This window comes from Opisthocomus hoazin, chromosome 4 (assembly GCF_030867145.1).
Source record: "Opisthocomus hoazin isolate bOpiHoa1 chromosome 4, bOpiHoa1.hap1, whole genome shotgun sequence".
Classification (NCBI taxonomy): domain Eukaryota; kingdom Metazoa; phylum Chordata; class Aves; order Opisthocomiformes; family Opisthocomidae; genus Opisthocomus; species Opisthocomus hoazin.
This window is the reverse complement of record NC_134417.1, coordinates 8651698-8670509: the sequence shown is the minus strand read 5'-3', so window position 1 is coordinate 8670509 and position 18812 is coordinate 8651698. Positions and strand designations below refer to the sequence as shown.

General features: G+C 43.7%; 1 protein-coding gene across 3 annotated transcripts in view; it reads left to right on the top strand.

Annotated features, from left to right (window-relative positions):
* PAX3 (paired box 3) overlaps positions 1-18812 on the top strand; it is an 80024-nt gene that overhangs the window by 41039 nt on the left and 20173 nt on the right. For all 3 annotated transcript variants that reach the window (XM_075417300.1, XM_075417303.1, XM_075417301.1), the window contains one exon: positions 11799-12004. In XM_075417300.1, coding sequence (XP_075273415.1) covers positions 11799-12004 — 206 coding nt within the window. The remainder of the gene's footprint in view (positions 1-11798; positions 12005-18812) is intronic.

Below are 18812 nucleotides of genomic sequence, written 5' to 3'. Positions count from 1 at the left end.
GTGTTTCACAGACCGACCTCCTGGGGACTGCTGTGGTCCGTGGGTTCAGTAAAGGCTGGGTAACACTGGTGTAGATCAGTTCTTTAAATGTCTGTGGGAATTATGTTTTAAAATGGAGGATGAAGGTACCTATCCCCCCAAAATGGAAGCAACCTTATTTGTTGCTTAATTTGCTCAGTTTATTTTGTTTAATTTGCAGCTTTCTGGGGAATGTTTTGCCATCAAATTTTGTTGGGAAGTGCCTAAAATCGTAGCTCCTTTTAAACAGCCACAAAATGCAAAGTACCATGGAGAAGTCTGCTAAAATTAGTATAGCGAAGGCAATAGTTAGGCTAACATTTCATATTGACATAAGAACAGAAGTGTTCTGTAGGTTGTGCTCTGTGCACACCATGGGTTGCGTGCTTGTCAACACACACATTTCGTTTCTCCTTGCTTTAAATCTCTGCTAGTGTCAGGGTTGTATAAAGGGGCTTGATATCAATTAAAACTTTACTTCGTTTTGATTTGTGAATGAATACTCTTTCAAATTAAATAATGGGGGGGGGGAGAAAGTATTAATAGAGTCATGATGTGGTTTGCAATGTTAGTGTCCAAGCAAAGCCCGCAGGATATGCCAACAGGCATCCTGCTGTTTCTGTCTCATTTGTATAGAGGAATAGTTGAGAAAAGCCAGTGTGTTTATCTCACAAAATTTGGCACAGAATTACTTTCTAGGTTTTGGGGGCTGCTAACAGAGACAGTTATAAATTTATTGTTAATATCTGTAGAGGTTTTAAAGCAGCTAATGTAAGTGTGTGTATGTTTAGTCAAGTAATGTTCGACCTCCCTACTGTTAAGCATTCATCAGCAGCCATCCTTCTTACAGGTTTTCAAGAGCATTTATCAGCATCTGTCAACAAGTAGTCAATGATAGCAAATGTATGGGAATTGCATATGTCTGTGGTGCAGAGAATGGATCAAGAGGTATTCCCAGCTGGACGCATTTTCCATGCTGTAAAGGTGCTGTGGGGCTGGCTGCAGCCCAGCACGGCACATCAGCCCCTTCTGTTTACCACTCTGAGGCTGGCTGATATTGGGCTTTTTTCTGTGTTTCTTATTGGACTGAAGAATGGTGTGTTTTCTTCAGAAATTAAGCTCCCCATGTTACTTTTGAATAGATAGCAAGCTGTATGCCTTGTTTCATTATTAGCAAATCACGGTGTTAATCTCTTTATAGCACTGTGTGTGTGTGTGTGCATGGAACGGCATTTTTAATTGCCCAAATTTGTTGTTTATGTCTGCCTAAAACCCAGAAAATGTCTTGTTTCAATTTCTCATGTCCATTTAGTATCTGTCATATGGCAATGGTGTGGGCAGGTGGCATCTGCGAGCTCTGATAGGTTGTGCGAGGTTTGTTTGCTCACGTTTCACCTAACCAGAGCAGTTTGGGTTATGCGTAGGAGTTGCACCGCAAGTCACTGGGAAGAGTAATTAAAGGATGACGCCAGGAGCTCGCTGACACACAAATTCCACAGGGCAAGAGACAAAGAGAATCTGCAGGTGAGCAGCTCTTGGATGGACCCAAGTTAATTAACTTAATTAATGTTGTGAAGTGATGTAACAGCATCACAGGTGGTATAGCAAATGAAATAGAGTTGTGTGCTCCCGGGAGCCTTGTGAGCCAGAGAGTCCTGCACCTCCCGTGCTGGTGCCCAGGGCAGGAGCTGGGAATGGAGAGCCTGGGAAATAGAAAGAGGTGCTGAGCACCCTACTGCTATCCCATCATAACAGTGCAAGGGGTGCTCTCATCCCAAACACTGGAACTACCATAAGGGCAGAGGCTGTCTTTGGCCAGTGGGACTGGAGGGCTCAGTACCCAGTAGGACCAGGTCCCATGACAGAAGATGATGGATTTTGAGGTCAGCACCCCAATTCTTATGCAGTTGTGATGGGAGTGACCTTGAGTTACTAGCAGATTTGGCTGCAATAAGGGCATTTGGCAGGAGTAGATAGCTCATTGGAAAATCAGTCCCAGGAAGAGTATCTAGTCAAAAATTTAACCTCTTTTATTGACTAAAGTCTGGAAAATGGAAAAAAAAGTCAGCACTTTTAGTTTTCTTTCACAGAAAACCAACGATCTTCTGCAAAGTGAAGTGATTTCTTGAGGAAACAGAGTAGTCCATGGCAAAATCCAATATTCTGGTTAAAAAAAAAAAAAAAGCCTGGAAATATTTTGGCCATCTCAAGTCCTGAGAGTGATAAATAGAGAAGATCATATAACTCAGTTTCGCTCTGTAGTAGGTAAAAGTGGCTTGAGGGGTGGTCTGGCTGCAGCTGTGGGTTTAAGAAGAGATGATAGACTTGATTTCCCATAGAGACTTTGAGGGCTGTAATGTTGACGCTGAGATGAAACTATCTACAACAGTTTGCTCTGTCACTGTCTGTTTTGAATCAAGGGTGGTATTAATTCAGGTGCTAGAACTAGATGAGAGAGATAGGAAACGTATTAAATCATTCTCAAAATTTTTTACCTTAGGCATCCGTACAGTTTCTTTTTTCTTCACAAATGTTTTAGCAATGCTACGAGCTGGTCAGTACCCAGTGGAGAAACGCAGAGCTGGTTTTGAAAAATGCTTGTAAGCTTTTTCCGTCTTGGTGCGCTCAGTAGGTTTGATCAGCTTGTATAACTTGAGGAGTTTCGTTTGCATGCTGCTGTTGCAAAGGATTGAGCCAAATATAACTTACAGAATTTTTTTTTCTTCTGAAGAATCCACACTGCCTACACAGTGAGAGATTGCTGACAGCTCAATTATTTGCAGTGCTTTAACTCGCTAATACAGTCTCATTATTTATCTAGAGAGTCTTTCATTTGCTTTATTCAATTTCTGAACTGACAAATTCCATCTCCCAGGATACTCAATATTTTCAGTCTTAATTGGTTACCAATCAGCTCCTCCAGCAGCTGATTCCGGCTTGAAGACATTCTGTCAGCCCGTGTTGAGTATCTTCTGGGTCTTGAAAAGAGACATTTAGCTTACCTCTGAAGTTTCCCTGGTTTTTATATTGAAATATTTCTTAAAATGTCAACTTTCCAAAGGTGGTTGAGAGCAATCCTCATTCAGATTTGAGTATTTAGTTTCCTTCACCTTTTCCTAAATTTAGGAGGCAAAGAAATTGAGGTTTGTTTTTTTGAGTCCTCTGGAAGTTTTCCCTTGAAATCTTCTAGTATTTTTTGTTTGAAGTGAGAAGACAAGATGTTTCAATGCTTAAATACAGTACTCGTGTTGCAGCATTACCACGGATGGTTCCTGTGGGAGGGGTTGGAAAATCCCCCCAGGTGCGGGCACGCGTGAGCTGCCAGTGGAAATCAGCGGGACGCGCTTGTGACTCCTCTTCGTGCTTTATCAGAGCGCCCTGCGCTCCAAGTCAATAGGCGGCATTCAGAGAGACTGTCCGGGTGACTCAGAGCCCAGTGACAGTGTGACTGACTGTACGGGTTTGTGCTGGAGCGCTTTGGCATGCCTGGGGTTATCATGGTGCCAGCTCCCTCTCGCTGAACTCCTTCCCTGGATCTGCCAGGAATGGTGGGAGACATTGAGTAAGGGCCAAAGTTTGCCCAGATCGAGCTTTGCTCTTATACCAGTGGAAACAGCCAAGTAGTCCTTTCAGGGCAGTGAATAGAAACAGTACCAAGTCAGCACGGCAGTCTTGTCCTTGTGGGGAAAGTTATAGCAATTAACTTCAGTCATTAAACCTGAGCTAACCCATATGTGGACACCAACCTCTGAAACCACAGGGAAAGGTCCCACAGGCTACACAAGTTTTACTGAATATCACTTTTTGTTGGTTTTTTTTTTTCTGTTTGTTAATTTTGGGTAGTGCAGTTGCTCGGGTAGACCTGGTTGAGGGTCTGGCTTGCCCTGGCCCGTGTGACTGAGTCAGGAGGAGGGGGTCTGTTTTTCTGCCCTCCCTTGGGCAGGTTTCCTGGGCTGTATGTGCCGCCCATGTGTGTGTACAGCCTGTACAGCGGGATCTGAGTGCTCGCTGCAGTTCCTTTGTGTTTAGTTCACAACACAAAATAATGATGATGGGAATTCCCAGTGCAAATTTACAGCAGTAAAACTTCACAGTGGGATCAGACCCACATGCAAAGCTGTTAAGTACTTTAATGTTACTTGTATCAACAAAACAAATCTCTTTTTGGAAGAGGAGGTGAGGGAATAAGAAGAGATTTTTGTAGTTGTATTTGCAGTTTCCTCTTTCCTTCCTTTCACTCTAGAAATTCTTTATCCTTTCATGCACAGTTGAGAATTAGCCATTTATTCTTAGTGCTGGCGATGCAGTCTTTGATATTTAAAATGGAATGTGTTCCTTTTTGATGCTCTGTGGTTTTGAATGAAGTACATGCTAGCAGATTAATGGTGCAGAACAGTTAGACACTGGCCAATTTTTTCCTTTTCATATTATTTCATCATTCAAAAAAAAAAGTTTATTTTTAAAAAGAATAGACTGTGAATTGCCTATTGTTTGCGCAGTGAAATTGTTTTTGCAGTGTTGTCATTCTCCTCTAAGTTGAAATCGTTGAATAGCTATGAGCTGTCACATTTTTTGTAAGTTATAACTGCATCAAGCTGTGCTGACAAAATGTCCCTGCTAACTGTTAATATGCATTGTCATTTTAAGCATGAAACAGTTTAGCTAGTGATTTATCTCTTATAATGCAGCACTTGGGGCAGCTGTATGATTTGTCTCTTTAGCAAGTCAAGTAATTTCTTTAACAAAATGTTAAGCACAGATGGGCCATAGGCTGTCAGTTAACCATTATTGTGCATGCATCTGCCTGCCTTCAATGCACTGTTTTATGTATTCAGCCACTTACTTAGGCACAGCTCTCTGAAAAGCGGAACCTACTCTGATTGGCAAATAAAATGTTCATTTGTCTCTTCTTCCTATTGTTTTGTTTTGGTAACACATGTCAGCAGCTCAATTACCCAGTTCATTAACAGCTCCCAATGGACATGATGGCCAACCCGTGATAAGGAGGGCGATTGTGGCACATATGGTCAATAATAGCCTGTCTCTTGGTAATTGTAAATAAAAGTCACCGTTGGCCATTTCCTTTTACCGCAGCTACTGTTTTCCTTTTCACTTCGTTGTACAAAGCACATTTCTCTATGTGAATCAGCCCAGACAAAATAAAAATACCATCCACTTCTCTCAAGAAGATCACTTTTATCACTGTTGTGGTGGTTGTTCCCTTTCTGTGCTGACTTTGCAACTTAGAGCTCATAGGAGACAGGATTGCTCTTTTTCAACTCCAGTAACCAATTAATTACTCTTATTAATCAGTTTACTTTAAACAGCAACATATTTTCTTCCAATTTCTCTCATTCTTTCCCTGCAGACTTTTGTAAAGTGCCTGCAGAGATTAAAAAAGAAAAACCTATTTACAATGTTTTTGTAAGTATGCCCTTTACAAATAGCAGCAGTTTTCAAAGGAGTAATTGAAGTATGACTTAATCTTTGTTAGATGAGCGATATTCATATCTGGAACAGAGGCTTGCTTTTTGGTTTCTTTCTTATTTTTTTATATATCATGGTCAAAATGCCACCAGAAAGGATTAAAAGCAATTTTACTACTTGTGAGTATTTCGCCTCGTACTAGCTATTCTTTTGCTTTCTAGCAAGATGAGAATTTTCTCATATTTGCTGATCTGAAATTTTCACTTTGAACAGGGAAACAGGAGCATGTACCACCATTAATGTGTTTTATCTTAACCCCACCGAGAAATCTTTTGTGGCTTCTTGATTTTTTTTCTTTTTTCTTTTTTTTTTTTTTAAATTTGCTTTCCCTTTTCCTCTCAAAGAAGAGGAGTCCAGCTGCTAACAAACTTTGGACTGTGACCTAACGGGATGAAACTTGGTGTGCCTGAATCTCCCCTCTGTCCTCTTCCCCTGTTTTGATGGTGAAGCACAGAAAGTGAACAGTGAATTGGATAAAACTGCAGCTTTGCATCCTGGTAAACTTGCCGAAACTGCTTCAGTGGGACCACCGCAACCCAAAATTTCAGGGGTGCTTTTCTAATCTTGGGAGCATGCTTTATCTTGGATCAACACGGCGTTCAGCTGTGGTGTCTCAGGCAGCTCACAGGTGGCTGGGGGGTGACTCCAGACCCCCGAGCTCGTCCCCCGCTGCCGGCCATATTCATAACTAATCTGTAGTCTCCGCCCAGGGCTGCGGGGCACTCGGGGAGTTGTTGAGTGTCAGAGTTTATTTGTCCTGTTTTGATTAGCACAGACCTGGCAGGGCGTATTTTCTTTGTACTGGCTCCTTGCTGCGACAGTGCGGGCTGGGGAGGAGGAGAGGGGAGCCTGGCGTCGGGTTTCCTTCCCCAGCAAAATGCGGGGCCGACGCGCTGGGAGGAAGGTCGGGTCCAGAGTCTGTGCTACATCTTGTATGCACGTATGGGCCGGCCACTAAACGGGACTGCTCGGAGCGGAGGAGAGCAGGGGGCTGTTAGTAGGAAATAAAGATGCCGTTTTATTCTCCCGTGGACTTAATTTTGAGGAGAAAAGGACGCCTGACGTGTTTCTAGCCCGTCGACTGTTAAAACGCCAGCTGCTGAAAGCCTACCCCAAGACAAACAAGGATGCAGGGAGGAATGCGCTGCTGGCCACCGACCCCCGCGCCCAGCCCTCGCAGCACGCCAGCTCCGGGGGTTACGCAGCGAGCGCCTGGCGCGACGCCGGCGGCCCACAGCGGCCCGCGTCCCGGGGCACCGCTCCCGTCTCTGCTCCCTCTCCTCGTTGGCTCGCCCGCGGTGTGGTGGAGGGTTATGAGCGAGCCCCCCTACCCCTGGCAGGGAGCTGCGGTCTCCAGGTGCCGAGGTTTGGGGAGGGGGCGGCTTGGATTAACCCCCGCCGTGCCTCCCCTTGGCCCTGGCTGCCCTCCCGGCCCCCGGCCCGCCGCCCCCCTCGCGCCGGCGGCAGCCCCCTTTGTGCCTCCCGCATCCTGCCAGGCAGGTGTCAGAGCCCTGAATGCGGGCAGAGGCCCTGCTGATGGATACCACAGATGGAGCGTGGAAATCGGCCGAATAGGCCTCAGCCACAGGCCATTGCTTGGGACGCAACAAAAGCCTCCAAATAAGTCAACAAAAATCCCGAAGATCACAAAGGGAAAGTGTCATTTGTCATTTACTGCCGGTTTGTGTGGGGGTAGCGGCCCCGCTGCACCCCTCCTCGCCGGCACCCGAGCGAACACGAGGGAGGTCACGCGCGTCGCCGGGCGCGCGAGGCTGCGGGGCTCAGGCGGCTGCCGGCAGCCCCCGACCCGCGGCCGCCCGGCACAGAGCACCCCGCTCGGCCTGGAGGGATAGAGATGTGGCACGGGGGCGAGAGCCCGTGAATTAATCTTGCGTGAAGAAAGAAATGAGAAGATCTGGGGAGGGCAGCTAGCAAATAAACCACCCAGAACCCTCCCCAGGCTTTGGTATATTGGTTTTTCTTTTGGGGTCTTAGCGAGACCCATGGCTAGACGGATTTGATCTAGGGCAGATCCCAGACTGCCTATGCTTAGAGGGAGAGGCTGTGTAATAGTTTATTTAAAAGTTTCGCTGTGGGTGAGGGGTTGCCAGAGAAGTTGTGTCTTCGCAGGTCGCAGAGAGAGATAACCTCTCTGCCTGCGTTCATCAGGTGCGCCGTGCTGCAGCCGTAATGCATGGCTTTGAAATGGTTGTCATGTTTTTGTTATTTAATTATTCAAATGAAATGTCTTGCTGGGAGGGAGCACAACCCACAGAATGACCTCTTGAGTGCTATTTTGTTGTTCAGTTTTTGCCCTGACGTGTCTGTGTGTGGTGTTTTGGACAAGGGATGGTTGCAGAACTCCAGGTGACCGAATGCCTGCGACACTGGGCAGAGGCTTTTTGCATATCGTGGTGATAACCAGCACTCAGCATTTCCTCAGGCCACCAGGCAGTTCACGAGGGCTTAAGGGACAAATAACTGCTCTTTAATTCTGTGATTCCTTCTTTAATTAAACTTTCTGGCTCAGCTACTGGTAGCGCTTTTGGCTGCCTCTCCCATTTTAAGCTGTGCAGTAGTGGGGGGTACTGGTGATCCCGAGGGGTCTGGCCGGGGATCTCCCGGGACACCGGTGAGTCTCCTTCTTTCTCCTATTTATAGCACGAGGGGTTGGAGAGTTAAGATCATCAGGACAACTGCAAAGGCTAGCGATATGCATGGTGTGTGTGTGTGGAGGTGATGGAGACAGGAATAACCCAGCTGAAATCTGACCACATTTACCTGTGCGAAATAGTATGTTTTTATATCATGAAAGTCAGAGAGATACTGCTTAGCAAAAGGACAATACACTATGGCTATTGAGCATAAATAAAATAAATACTGCTTTTTTTAAAGGCTGAGGTGTATCCAGTTTCTGTGCTTATCCAATACTCCAATTGGCTTCTCGCCTGTATGAAAGTCTAATAATGATATTTTAATAGGAAAAACTAAGAATCAAAACTTTCCTGAAACTAATAATATTTATGAAGACTTTGTAAGAAATAACAGTAATGCAGTTGGCAGTACAGACATGTAGCTATTGTTTGAAATTACAGTTGTCTGATTTTAATATTGCAGATCAGACAAGACGAAGGAACTCGGTGCTTTCAATAAAGCTGCACATAGCAGCCAGGCCTGGTCAAGGGTAACACCAGTGAAATTAGATAGGTATGAAAGCCATTTCATTTGATATATGTTTTTCTCCCGATTTTAATTTTATTACTTTCTCTCTAAATGTTTGCACTTGAGCAGACATATTCTCCTGGAATCTTAGATACTTTGTTCATTGTTTTCCTGACTGGTTTAGCTTTGTGCCTTTCATATAATGCTTCATGAAATGTAAAGCTAAAATGAAATTAAGTCGGTGTTTCAGTTCTGCATTCATATTGCTGCATGAATGCAAGGTGCAGGGAAACATCACAAGATTTTGCTAAGTCTTTATAAAACATTCGTAGAAAGATCGTTATAGGTCTCCTGATACTCCCTACCTAGTTGGTGAGGGAATACAGGTCAGAAATTTAGTGATAAAAACCCACTTTAAATTGCAATTTAAGCTGGCTTTTTATAGGCATGGATGTAGATGTTTGAAGGCTTCCCGTATATACATGTAGAGTATGAAAGAGTGTATTGAAAGAGTACCTGAGATCTGGGGATTTTTTTTTTTTTTTAAACTCATTGTACACAATCAAAGGCAACTTTTGTCAGACATTGTCTCTGAAAGGGACCTTCCTGAGCTCTGTTTCAGCTCTTACTCCATCAGGTACGGTCAGAGTGCGGGTGCTAGCCAGTATGGCCCTGTTAGCATGGATGGTGTGCTCCCCTCTGCTAGTCTAGCTTGTCAGCAGTAGCTGTTCTGCTTAAGGTGGGTGATTGTGTATGATGTTAGCACAGAAGAACTACTTTAAAAAAAAGTATTTCTGCGTTCCTTTATCTTCTTGAACAGCAGCATGAAGCCATCCTGGAGGGCTGTAACTTGGCAGTTTTTGAGGAAGGCAGGTGTCGCTTGGGTCCCCAACCAAGAAGATTTGGGATTTGTCACTATTTCAGACAATGTGTTGTGTTCGTTTTGGGACATCCTAGATTGCCTGTTTAATGAGGAATGGACTTGAACTGTTTGGGATAGGATGTTTGTGCTGATTCCCCTTTGTTCTCGCGGACAATATTCTCGAGAACCAGAATGGTTTAATCTAGTCTTACTTGGGGCAAATCTTCCACGCAAGCAAGAGACGGAGTTGGATGTTTTCACAGTACATCAACGCTGAGCTCTGTGGGAGTTTCTCCTGATGTCCTGTGTATGTTGGATCCAAAATATTGATGGTGTCTGGACAATGAAGATAGCTTTCACAGAAGAGCCTCTGGTCTAACAGTAATTGTTTTTTTTTTTGGTATGCAGAAATTCATAAACTCTTCAGTTGAATTGTCTGAAAAAGCACTTTGTCTTTCCCATGCTGTAAGACTAAGTAAACAGATTAGGTGTATTTATTAGTTCAAACAGCTTGAGTGAAATTGGAAATGTAAGATAGCTAGAAACGAACATGGTGGGGGGTTTTAGCTGAAGCTTGACAAACAGCGATTTCTTTCTGGCTTTGTGTTCTCAGTTATTTCCAAATAAATCATGTTAAGAAGATTATTTTAAATCAATGTCTATATCAATAATTTATTTGGCATTATTGAAGTAGTGGCAGTAATGCTTGTATTTCAACTGAACAAACGTTTTCAGCATCACTGGGGAGTGTCTGCCCTCTTTAGGTGGTTTCCCTTAAAGACTCTGGGAAAAGGAAATGCTTGGCACCTGGGACGGCAGCTGATGCAAGTGAAGACTGGCTTTGAAAGGCTACTCTTGCTGTTTGTTGGAGAAAGAGAATGTGGTCGAGCACTGGAAGAGGCTTTGCTGCCTCCACAGCTATAGCTATGGGTTCAGCCGCGGCTGGATTTCACTTGACTGCCAGGGAGCCCAGGGGAAATGAGCAGTGGTGCCAGGAGCTGCCTGGCTGCGTGTGTCGTCTCGCTCTCTACACGTCTATGAAACTCAGTAAGAGTTTTGGTTCCGATTTGTCTTTCAGCTGCTTATCGCAAGATTTGGTAGCCCCTTTCCGGGTCATGGACATGCCATACGTGGTCTGTTTCTGGCTGACTTTCCCTATGCACCGACTTGGGGGGTGGTGAGAGGGACCTTTGGTCCAGCACAGCTGGCTGTTCTGCAGTCATGTCCTGGGAAGTTCCCTGGAGGCTTGAGCATCAGCACATCTGTGTGTAGCCATGCTCTGTGCTGGAAAACCTCCCAAAGTTAGGGGGAACAATGGTGAAACCTTAGAAGAAGGAAGCGATGCAGTCCGTGTGTTTCAGCTCTGGTCATCACATATGCTGGAATCTCCTTCCTTTAGTAACTGGAAGAGTCAAGTGAAACTATTGCTCTGAGCTGTTTTTACAGGACTTCTCTGTGCCGTGTGTCTCAAATTTTATAGTTATTTTTTTTAATATTAACACTTGTCTGGCCTATCCTAAGTTTATGTTAGGTGGTCCTAAGACAGGCAAGTGAGATGCAAAACGAACGGGAATGTTTAAATGTACTGAGATATACTAACACAAATGTGTAAAATACTGTTTGGAGTGTAGGACAAATAATTGTGCATGACATGAAGTCAATATTTGATTGTGTCTGAGAATTGATTTCTTTAGTAGTGCTCCCCGTGCCTTTGTAATCACTTCCATAACGATCTCGGTGATAAAGTTTTAGTGATGGGTCTATAGGGAAGGTCTCATGGACATGCGTCTATGGTTTTGGAATGTTTCTTACAACATGCACACTGGTGTGACAAATATTTGTATCTGTTCACTAGCTGAGGGAAAGGAACAAGCACATATTGCTTGTTTGATTGCTTGGGACTAAGCAGTACTGCTCAAGTTTTTAAAACACCTGCAAACTTCTGGGGGAGTTAAAGCAATGGAATTATTCGTTTACTCAAAAAGATTTCTAGATGTCCTTGAATATTCTTGGCCCAGGAAAGGGAGCTAAACTTGTAGGTGAGCTTTTGACAATTTTTTATTTGTTTGAGCACATTTGCGCAATGTAACATTTAACTCTGATTTGTTTCTCACTTGTTTGCTTTTTTGAAATTTACTAACTCAGATCTGAGTCATGGCGAAAAAGCAGCTTTTCCATATGCGAGGATATCATCAATTGATCCAATATTTTGCTTTTTTTTCCCCTCAACTAGAGCTAATTTTTGCCTTTCATTTTTTTCTTTCTTGAGCATCAGCACCCCAGTCTGATGAAGGCTCTGACATCGATTCTGAACCAGATTTACCTTTAAAAAGAAAGCAGCGTCGCAGCAGGACTACGTTCACGGCAGAGCAACTGGAAGAGCTGGAAAGAGCTTTTGAGAGGACACACTACCCTGATATTTATACCCGGGAAGAACTTGCGCAAAGAGCCAAACTCACGGAGGCTCGTGTCCAGGTATTTAAAAGCTGCCTAACAAAGGCATTTCCTTTTCTGTTAGCACATTGGGTCCTTTTGTATTCTCACGTGATCCTGGGGTAGAAGGAAAATGTGAATCTACATTGCTGAAAGCCTTAGGGGTTTTTTGCATCTGTACATGGACGTTGGTGTTCCAACTGTTTAAGGCAACAACTGCTTTGAAAAAAGTTTTGTGTTTTCCCCAGTAATTGTTCCATACCTACCATGAATATAATACTGAGCCTTTGGAGAAGAAGGTCTGTTATCCCAGTTTGTTTATTTTATGCCTTTGACAGCACTCTGCGTGTAATCAGGTCAGCTGTTGTGCCAGTTTATAGTCACTTAACTGATTTCATCTGTTGTTGTTTGGGTCTTTCAGGCATTAATAGAGGAGAGAAAAACATTTTAAAAAGGACAATGTGTCTATAGAGCCATACAAGTGAGCAGGGTTACTGGTGCAGTATCTACAGTTTACTTTTCGGTTAGCTTTTCAAGTTGACTTGATTTAAACCTTGTAATATCTCTTTTATTCCCACTGTCAGTTTAATTCAAAAGAAAATAAACCGTCAAATATCTGTTAGGTCTTCACAACTTCATGTAGATTTGGATTGTCTAAAACAAATTAACATGCTGGAGAAGTAAACCATGGAGTTGATTTAAATTAAAAAAAAAAAAATAAGGCACAAACCTGGATTTTTCAGATGTCCAAAACTGGGCAAATAGCAGCCAAATAATACTGGAATAAACTGCACTCTGGAGTTCGGGTTCAGACTAGGACTTTGTTTCATGGCACAGAAACACATCCCGTGAACTGTTTAATACTGGCAGGCAGAATCCTCTGTTGCTCTTTCACTACTCGACATCTAAGAGTCATTTGGAAATGCACTCCCAGTTTAAATCAGTCTGAGCTGCAAGTGGTCACAAACAAATGTGCGGTTTGGTGACAAGCAAAATGTTGTAGCTTGTGATCTAACCAACGAAGAGAAAGGAGTAGTAACTTGTGGTCTGACCAAGGATACAGGTGAATTTGATTGCTTTGCTGAAACCGTGTTTTTGTTTTGACCTTTGCAGCTCCACCTGAGGCATTCAGACTCTCCAAACTGAAATAAGCAATACAAAATATCCCTCTGACTTTTTAAGACAACTGTGCCTATTGCAGCATGGCTGTATTGTTGAGTGTCTGTCTTGAAAGATCCGGACTTTTTCAGTTTTACCTGGTAAATGTTTTTGCAGAAGACTTCACACCACATTTCTTTTAAGTGTTTGTTATGACTGTGAAAGAAACTCAGATGTATGGCTGAATTTGCCTAGAAGGCAAACTCAGTGGTGCGTGACTCTTTTCTTAACATGTTTACCAAGAGAAATGCTTGCAAAACAGCTTCAAATATAGGCTTGGGCCAGGTAAGACCAAATCAAGCCCTGGGAGTCATCCACGCTCAAACATAATAAAGATAGCTTCCTACACAAGTTCTGTTAGCAAGACGAATGGGATCTAGGATATGATGTTTTGGGCTATGTTAGCTTCGGTGGAAAAAATACGATAAAATGAAAAAGACCTTGTTCATGTTTTTCTAAATCAATGACCCACAGCTAGAAGAAAAGCAGAACTCTCATTAACATAACAGCTGTCTTAATGTGGCTTTAACCCTGTGACTTTTTACATTCCTTATGGCTTCCTTGGTTCCCTTGAGACGCATCCTGTCTCACACCACTCCTATGATCTACAGCCTCACGAATTCCCCAGTACCTCTGACATATGGATATTTTACCTAACCCAGCATGGAAGAAAGTTCCCAGTCAATCAATGATTAAAATACCAGAACAAAACCTTTCTGGATTAAAGATGAGCTGGGGTTGAAGTAGCCAGCCTGTGGGCAGCTTCCTAGTGCACTCCATCTGTCTGGTACCCTGGAAGCCTGGCAGACTGATTTAGCAGTGGATTAAGGGATACAGGATTTGCCTTATCAGCATTCAGCACCTCTCTATAGCCCCTTAAAATAGCCACCTATGATGGGTGTGAAATAAAAGACGACCTGTGAAAAGAAAATAACCCTAAGAGACCTGAGGCTGAGAGGGCTGGATAGCCATACTGATGTGGCATTCAGGCTTTCTTAGTCACACTTTTTTTTGGTAACAGTATGACAGAGATCAGAGATACAAAATTTTCTATGGATATATACATAAAGATCTCTCTGACTGCTTCCTCATCAAGCATCATCTAAAAGACCCTAGCTCTTTTCATCCCGAGTCCAGCCGAGCCCAGAAATTAATTTTCTTCTCTGGAGCAGCAAGGACTAATTTTATGGAGTTGTTCTACATTGTCTAGGAAGTTATTTAATTGATTGCAACTGGACCAACCTTGCTATTCCCGCAGTCCCTCCATGTAGCGCTCGCATCTCATGTTTTGTTTTTTCTACCCTGCCGCCCCCATGCTTCCCCTTTCCTTCTATTCCCCAAGGCGGTCTCTGAACACCCATGAAAGGAAGAGTCTTAAACCACTGAATCATCTATTTTCTCACTTTCCCACTGTTCAAGGGGAGCCAAATGCATGTTTCTAAGCTGGTTGGTTGGAAGGGGGGGGAGGGGAGAGAAGTTGCCTATAGAGTGGGACCAAACTCAGAAAATTTCAGCCCCTAAGGGGAATTTTGTGAAAGCTACAAGCAACTGAAAACAGACTTTACACTGTGAATGTTATTTGTGTACTTAGTCCTGGGGACAGGAAAGGCCTTTGGGGAAAAAAGTCTTGCAACAAACTCCATATTGCAAGAGTCACGAGATGTGACTGTATGTAATAAGGAGTTAAAATGCTCCCTGCAATTCCTCCTGCAGTGCCTTTCCACTCAAGGACCACTGAGTCTTTCTCCGCTGTGTCTGAGCCTAGATGTCATGCAGAACCAGGGCAAGCTCTTGCCCTGCCTCTTCCAAAGGCACCCGGCTCTTTTTCCACGTTAGCTGCAGCAGGAAGGGGAAAGTTCTTTGGGCTTATGCATTCATCACATACAGTTCAGAAACATAAGTAAAGTCCCAAAGGATGTCTCTTTATTAGAAAAAAAAAACAGTAGTAATACCCTGGGAACGTGCAGTTAGATTCGCATATTTGTGAGTGAAAATCACAACCATGCAGTGCTTTGCTGGTCCAGTTTAAAACCTCATTAGAACTATCATTAAGTTGCAGTGCAAGCCCTTAAGGTTTGTGGACTATTTTCACTGACTTAGTCTAAAGGCAAATTCTAAAAGTGAAATTTTCCCCATAGTAGATAAAGATCAGAGCCTCCTTCTGAGCTGCAGAGCAGTGCAGTTCTGGTTTCTGTAATAAACAGTGCATAAGGAATGAAGTGGGTAACATCATTTCTGGCCACTTTTTGATTCCCACATGAGGCTTATTTTAAGACCTGGATGAACTGGGTGAACTTTGGCAGCAGCTTGGAGCCTGTTTCACATTGATGGTGGGAAGTGTTTAATTCAATCTTTTGGTACAGGATTTTTAAGTAAGGTTCAGGTTTGTCCTGTGGCAGGCAGAGGATCAGGAGCCTTCCTTAGCCGATAGGGACTGGCCAGTCAGACAAATCCTTTTGGGCTGTGTGCTGAAGGCAGGCCTCCCAGATTATCAGAAATGTGATGGGTGAGTCTTGCGTGTTGGGCCGTGTTGAGGATGTGCTCCCAGCTGTATGGCATCACACGGGGCAGGAGGTCCTGCCATGAGAAGCAGCTGGCATGCACCTTCCTGCTTAACCCCGAAAGGCAACGGGGGAGAACTAGTTTGGACTCTTAGTCCATGAATAATGGCAAAAAAGCAGGGGAAGTCAGGAAGAATTCTGAAACGTGAGTACATCCTGTTCTGAAAAGACTCTTCTCTGCCAAATCCCACGTTTAAATTGTTTGCTTGAAAACTTCCAAAAAGAAAAAATTTGTTTAACAAAAGAGCATGTCTGAAAATTCAGTTGCATCTTTCCAGGCTGTGAGGATGGGGTTGAATGTTCCCGTGTCAAACTTGTGATCATCTTGTAAGCTTTTGTAAAAAGCTTATTACAGCCTCAGCAGATAGAATAAGTCCCAAGAGCTCAGAAATCTTGAGTAGCCGGAAGAAAAATGATTTTTTTTTTTTTTTTTTTAAAGAAGTCCTGTGGTTGCATATTGTTTTCTTTCTTGTGCTGTGGTACCAGGAGGGGAAGAGATGGTTTGGAGAAGAAGATAGTGTGTGTGGGGAAAGGTGTGAGAAGAAATGATGACTCTTAAGCTAGTAGTAAGGTTTGAAAGCTCTAAAGTCCAGTCTCTCAGCTTTAATAGTATTTTCTCAGTAGCAAACAGTGAAAAGCATTCACTGGGAAATCATGGGGGAGGGAGGAACTGTGCCAAAAAAAAGTCTTTATTTGCCCTCAGCTGCTCTGAAACGGTTTGAGCTTGTACACTGAACTGCACAGTCCTGCGGGGAGATGGGACAAAGGACTGCGGGATAGATTCAGCAACACTTAGGATGCTTCAGCAGATCTTTACAGTTATTCCTGATGTGGTTTATGGAAAATTTATAGTGCCTTTTTTTGATGGTGTCCCTTTTGCATTACATATAGGGTAAAGAAAGAAAATTGTGTGCACTCTTGCAGTAGATAACCCTGTAATTGCAGATTCCTCCCCCACCCTCGGGTAAAGGAGAAATTCTTATGGGTAAATTAGCCAACTACAAACATATGCAGGCCCAAGAAGACATTTTTAAATATAAAAGAAAAGAAGGGATGTGATTTTGATTCTCTTTTTCTGGCCCTGCTGCCTAAGGGCTCAAATTAGTGACACTTTAATTTATAAATACACAGTTCAATTTGCTTATTGCTCAGTATTTTGCAGAACTATTCAGCTGCATTGTTTTAGAAGTATTTGTGTAGGGCTGAGTCAAAGTCTTTTCAAAGATTCCTGTAGGTTGAGTATGTTGGATCGCACTGGGAGGTGGTTCGAAGTCCTCATTCGCTTTGGCACAGCCTAGTGGTTTTTTGGTCTGTTCCCCCCCCAGTTTCGTGTGTGTGTATGGGTTTTTTTTAATATTTATTTGTTTTGTTTGCTTGTTTTATAAGAACTCTGGTTTCTGTCACGCTGATGACTGTGTGTATCCCAGCCAGCATGACTCCCCATCACCAGACCCTGGGCAGAGGACCTGCAGCCTCGCAGCGTTCCCAGGGCGGGCAGGGCAGGCTGTTCTCGGCATGGCTGTGGGATGCTGTGATGGAACAGGCCTACCCGTGGCGTGCCCCTCTGCGTACGCAATAGACTTTATTGGTGTGAGGCTGGGAGTGTGCGCATGTCGCAAAAAAGCTGATTTACCAACTAGTTGCTGCTAAAAAGCAATTCTGTTTCTACTCCTTCCTACGACTGGTCCCTGGGAGCACTCTCCAAGGAGCTCATCTGACACCATAGTGAGCCAGGATGGAAATTCACCTTCTGGGGGAGGGGGGGGAGAGGAAGTGAAGAAAACATTTTTTCCTTTTTTTCCCTGCTTTTTTCTGTTCTCTGAGTGAACTCCTGGTAGGGTCAGGCAGACACAAGCGCTGGTGTCAGCCGTTGGCCTGGCGAGAGGGTGAAAGTGCCTGCACAGACTGCTCAGAAGGCTGCTGAAGTGGATGTAGGTCCGGCAGCAACAGGGACTGCAGGACCAGACACTGCAGGTGGCTTTAGAAGTCACACTGCTGTGTTTCGCGAGGGTAGCGGAGTCGACTCTGCCCGGGCTGGTGCAGCCCAGCTCAGTTCGCAGTTTCCTCACTCAGCCTCCCTCTTCACAGCCCCACTGCTTCTGGCACCTCACAGATCCCCCCCTGATGGCACACCCGCCAAGGACTCTGCTTCCAGCATGGTCAGACTTGATGTCAAACATGTGAATTTTGGGGAAAGGGAGAGTGGGGAATAGGGGGGGTGGGGAGGCAGTTACCATAAAAAATATCTTAAGGCAAAAGATGAAAAAACCAAAAAAACCCCCTCTGTCTAAAATTAGAAGTGCTGTTAAGAATACAGCAGTCTTTTGACTTCGTGTTTTTGGCACTCATGCTTGCAATGGTCAGGACTGTGTTTAACAAAATATCCCCGCGTTTCCTGCGAAATTCACATCTCAAATGTTTTGCCCTGTTGGTTCAGAGATCTTTTTGCCTTAAAAGCACATAGAGCGCTCTGTGTTTGTGATCAGACTGTTGAAATGTCAGGGCTAATTACACTAGTGTGTTCCCGAGTGAATAAATGCATCTTTTAAAGAATATCCTGTTGAGATCAACGAAATAAGATGTTGGCATGATCAGTTGCAAACTACTTAAAGGAAAAATGATAATAAAATCCAGGATCTAAATTTTGGAAAATACAGATGGGAGAAACCTGTTAGTTCACCTCATCCATTCTACATCAGTGCAAAATATTTTTTTTTATAATCTATTGCGGATTGATTTCTTTTTTGGTCAGTCTAGCTCCAGATGCGTCAAGCTGAAGCTCCCAGCTTGATACTGGAGGCTCCAATACTTACTTCTCTCAAAGGACTTTTTTTTTTTTTTGCTCTAAATTTCATTCTCTTCAGTGCTGTTTTTGAGATATAAATTTTGGCCAGGCACTGGGGTTCAATTTTGGTTTTAAATCATCTGGGTAATTTACATTCAGTCTTTGAAAGTGACATAGAAAGTAGGGAGCCAGAGCCTCACTAAAATGAACGTGACTTGGCTTGTGGTGCAGACATGGCTTTTGGATGCTTGGGTTCCTCTGAGAAGCCACATTCCTCTGTCCGTGTCTCCATTTGCACAGCACCACGCACAATGCTGACCTAATTTAGAGCTCCTGCATGTTACAC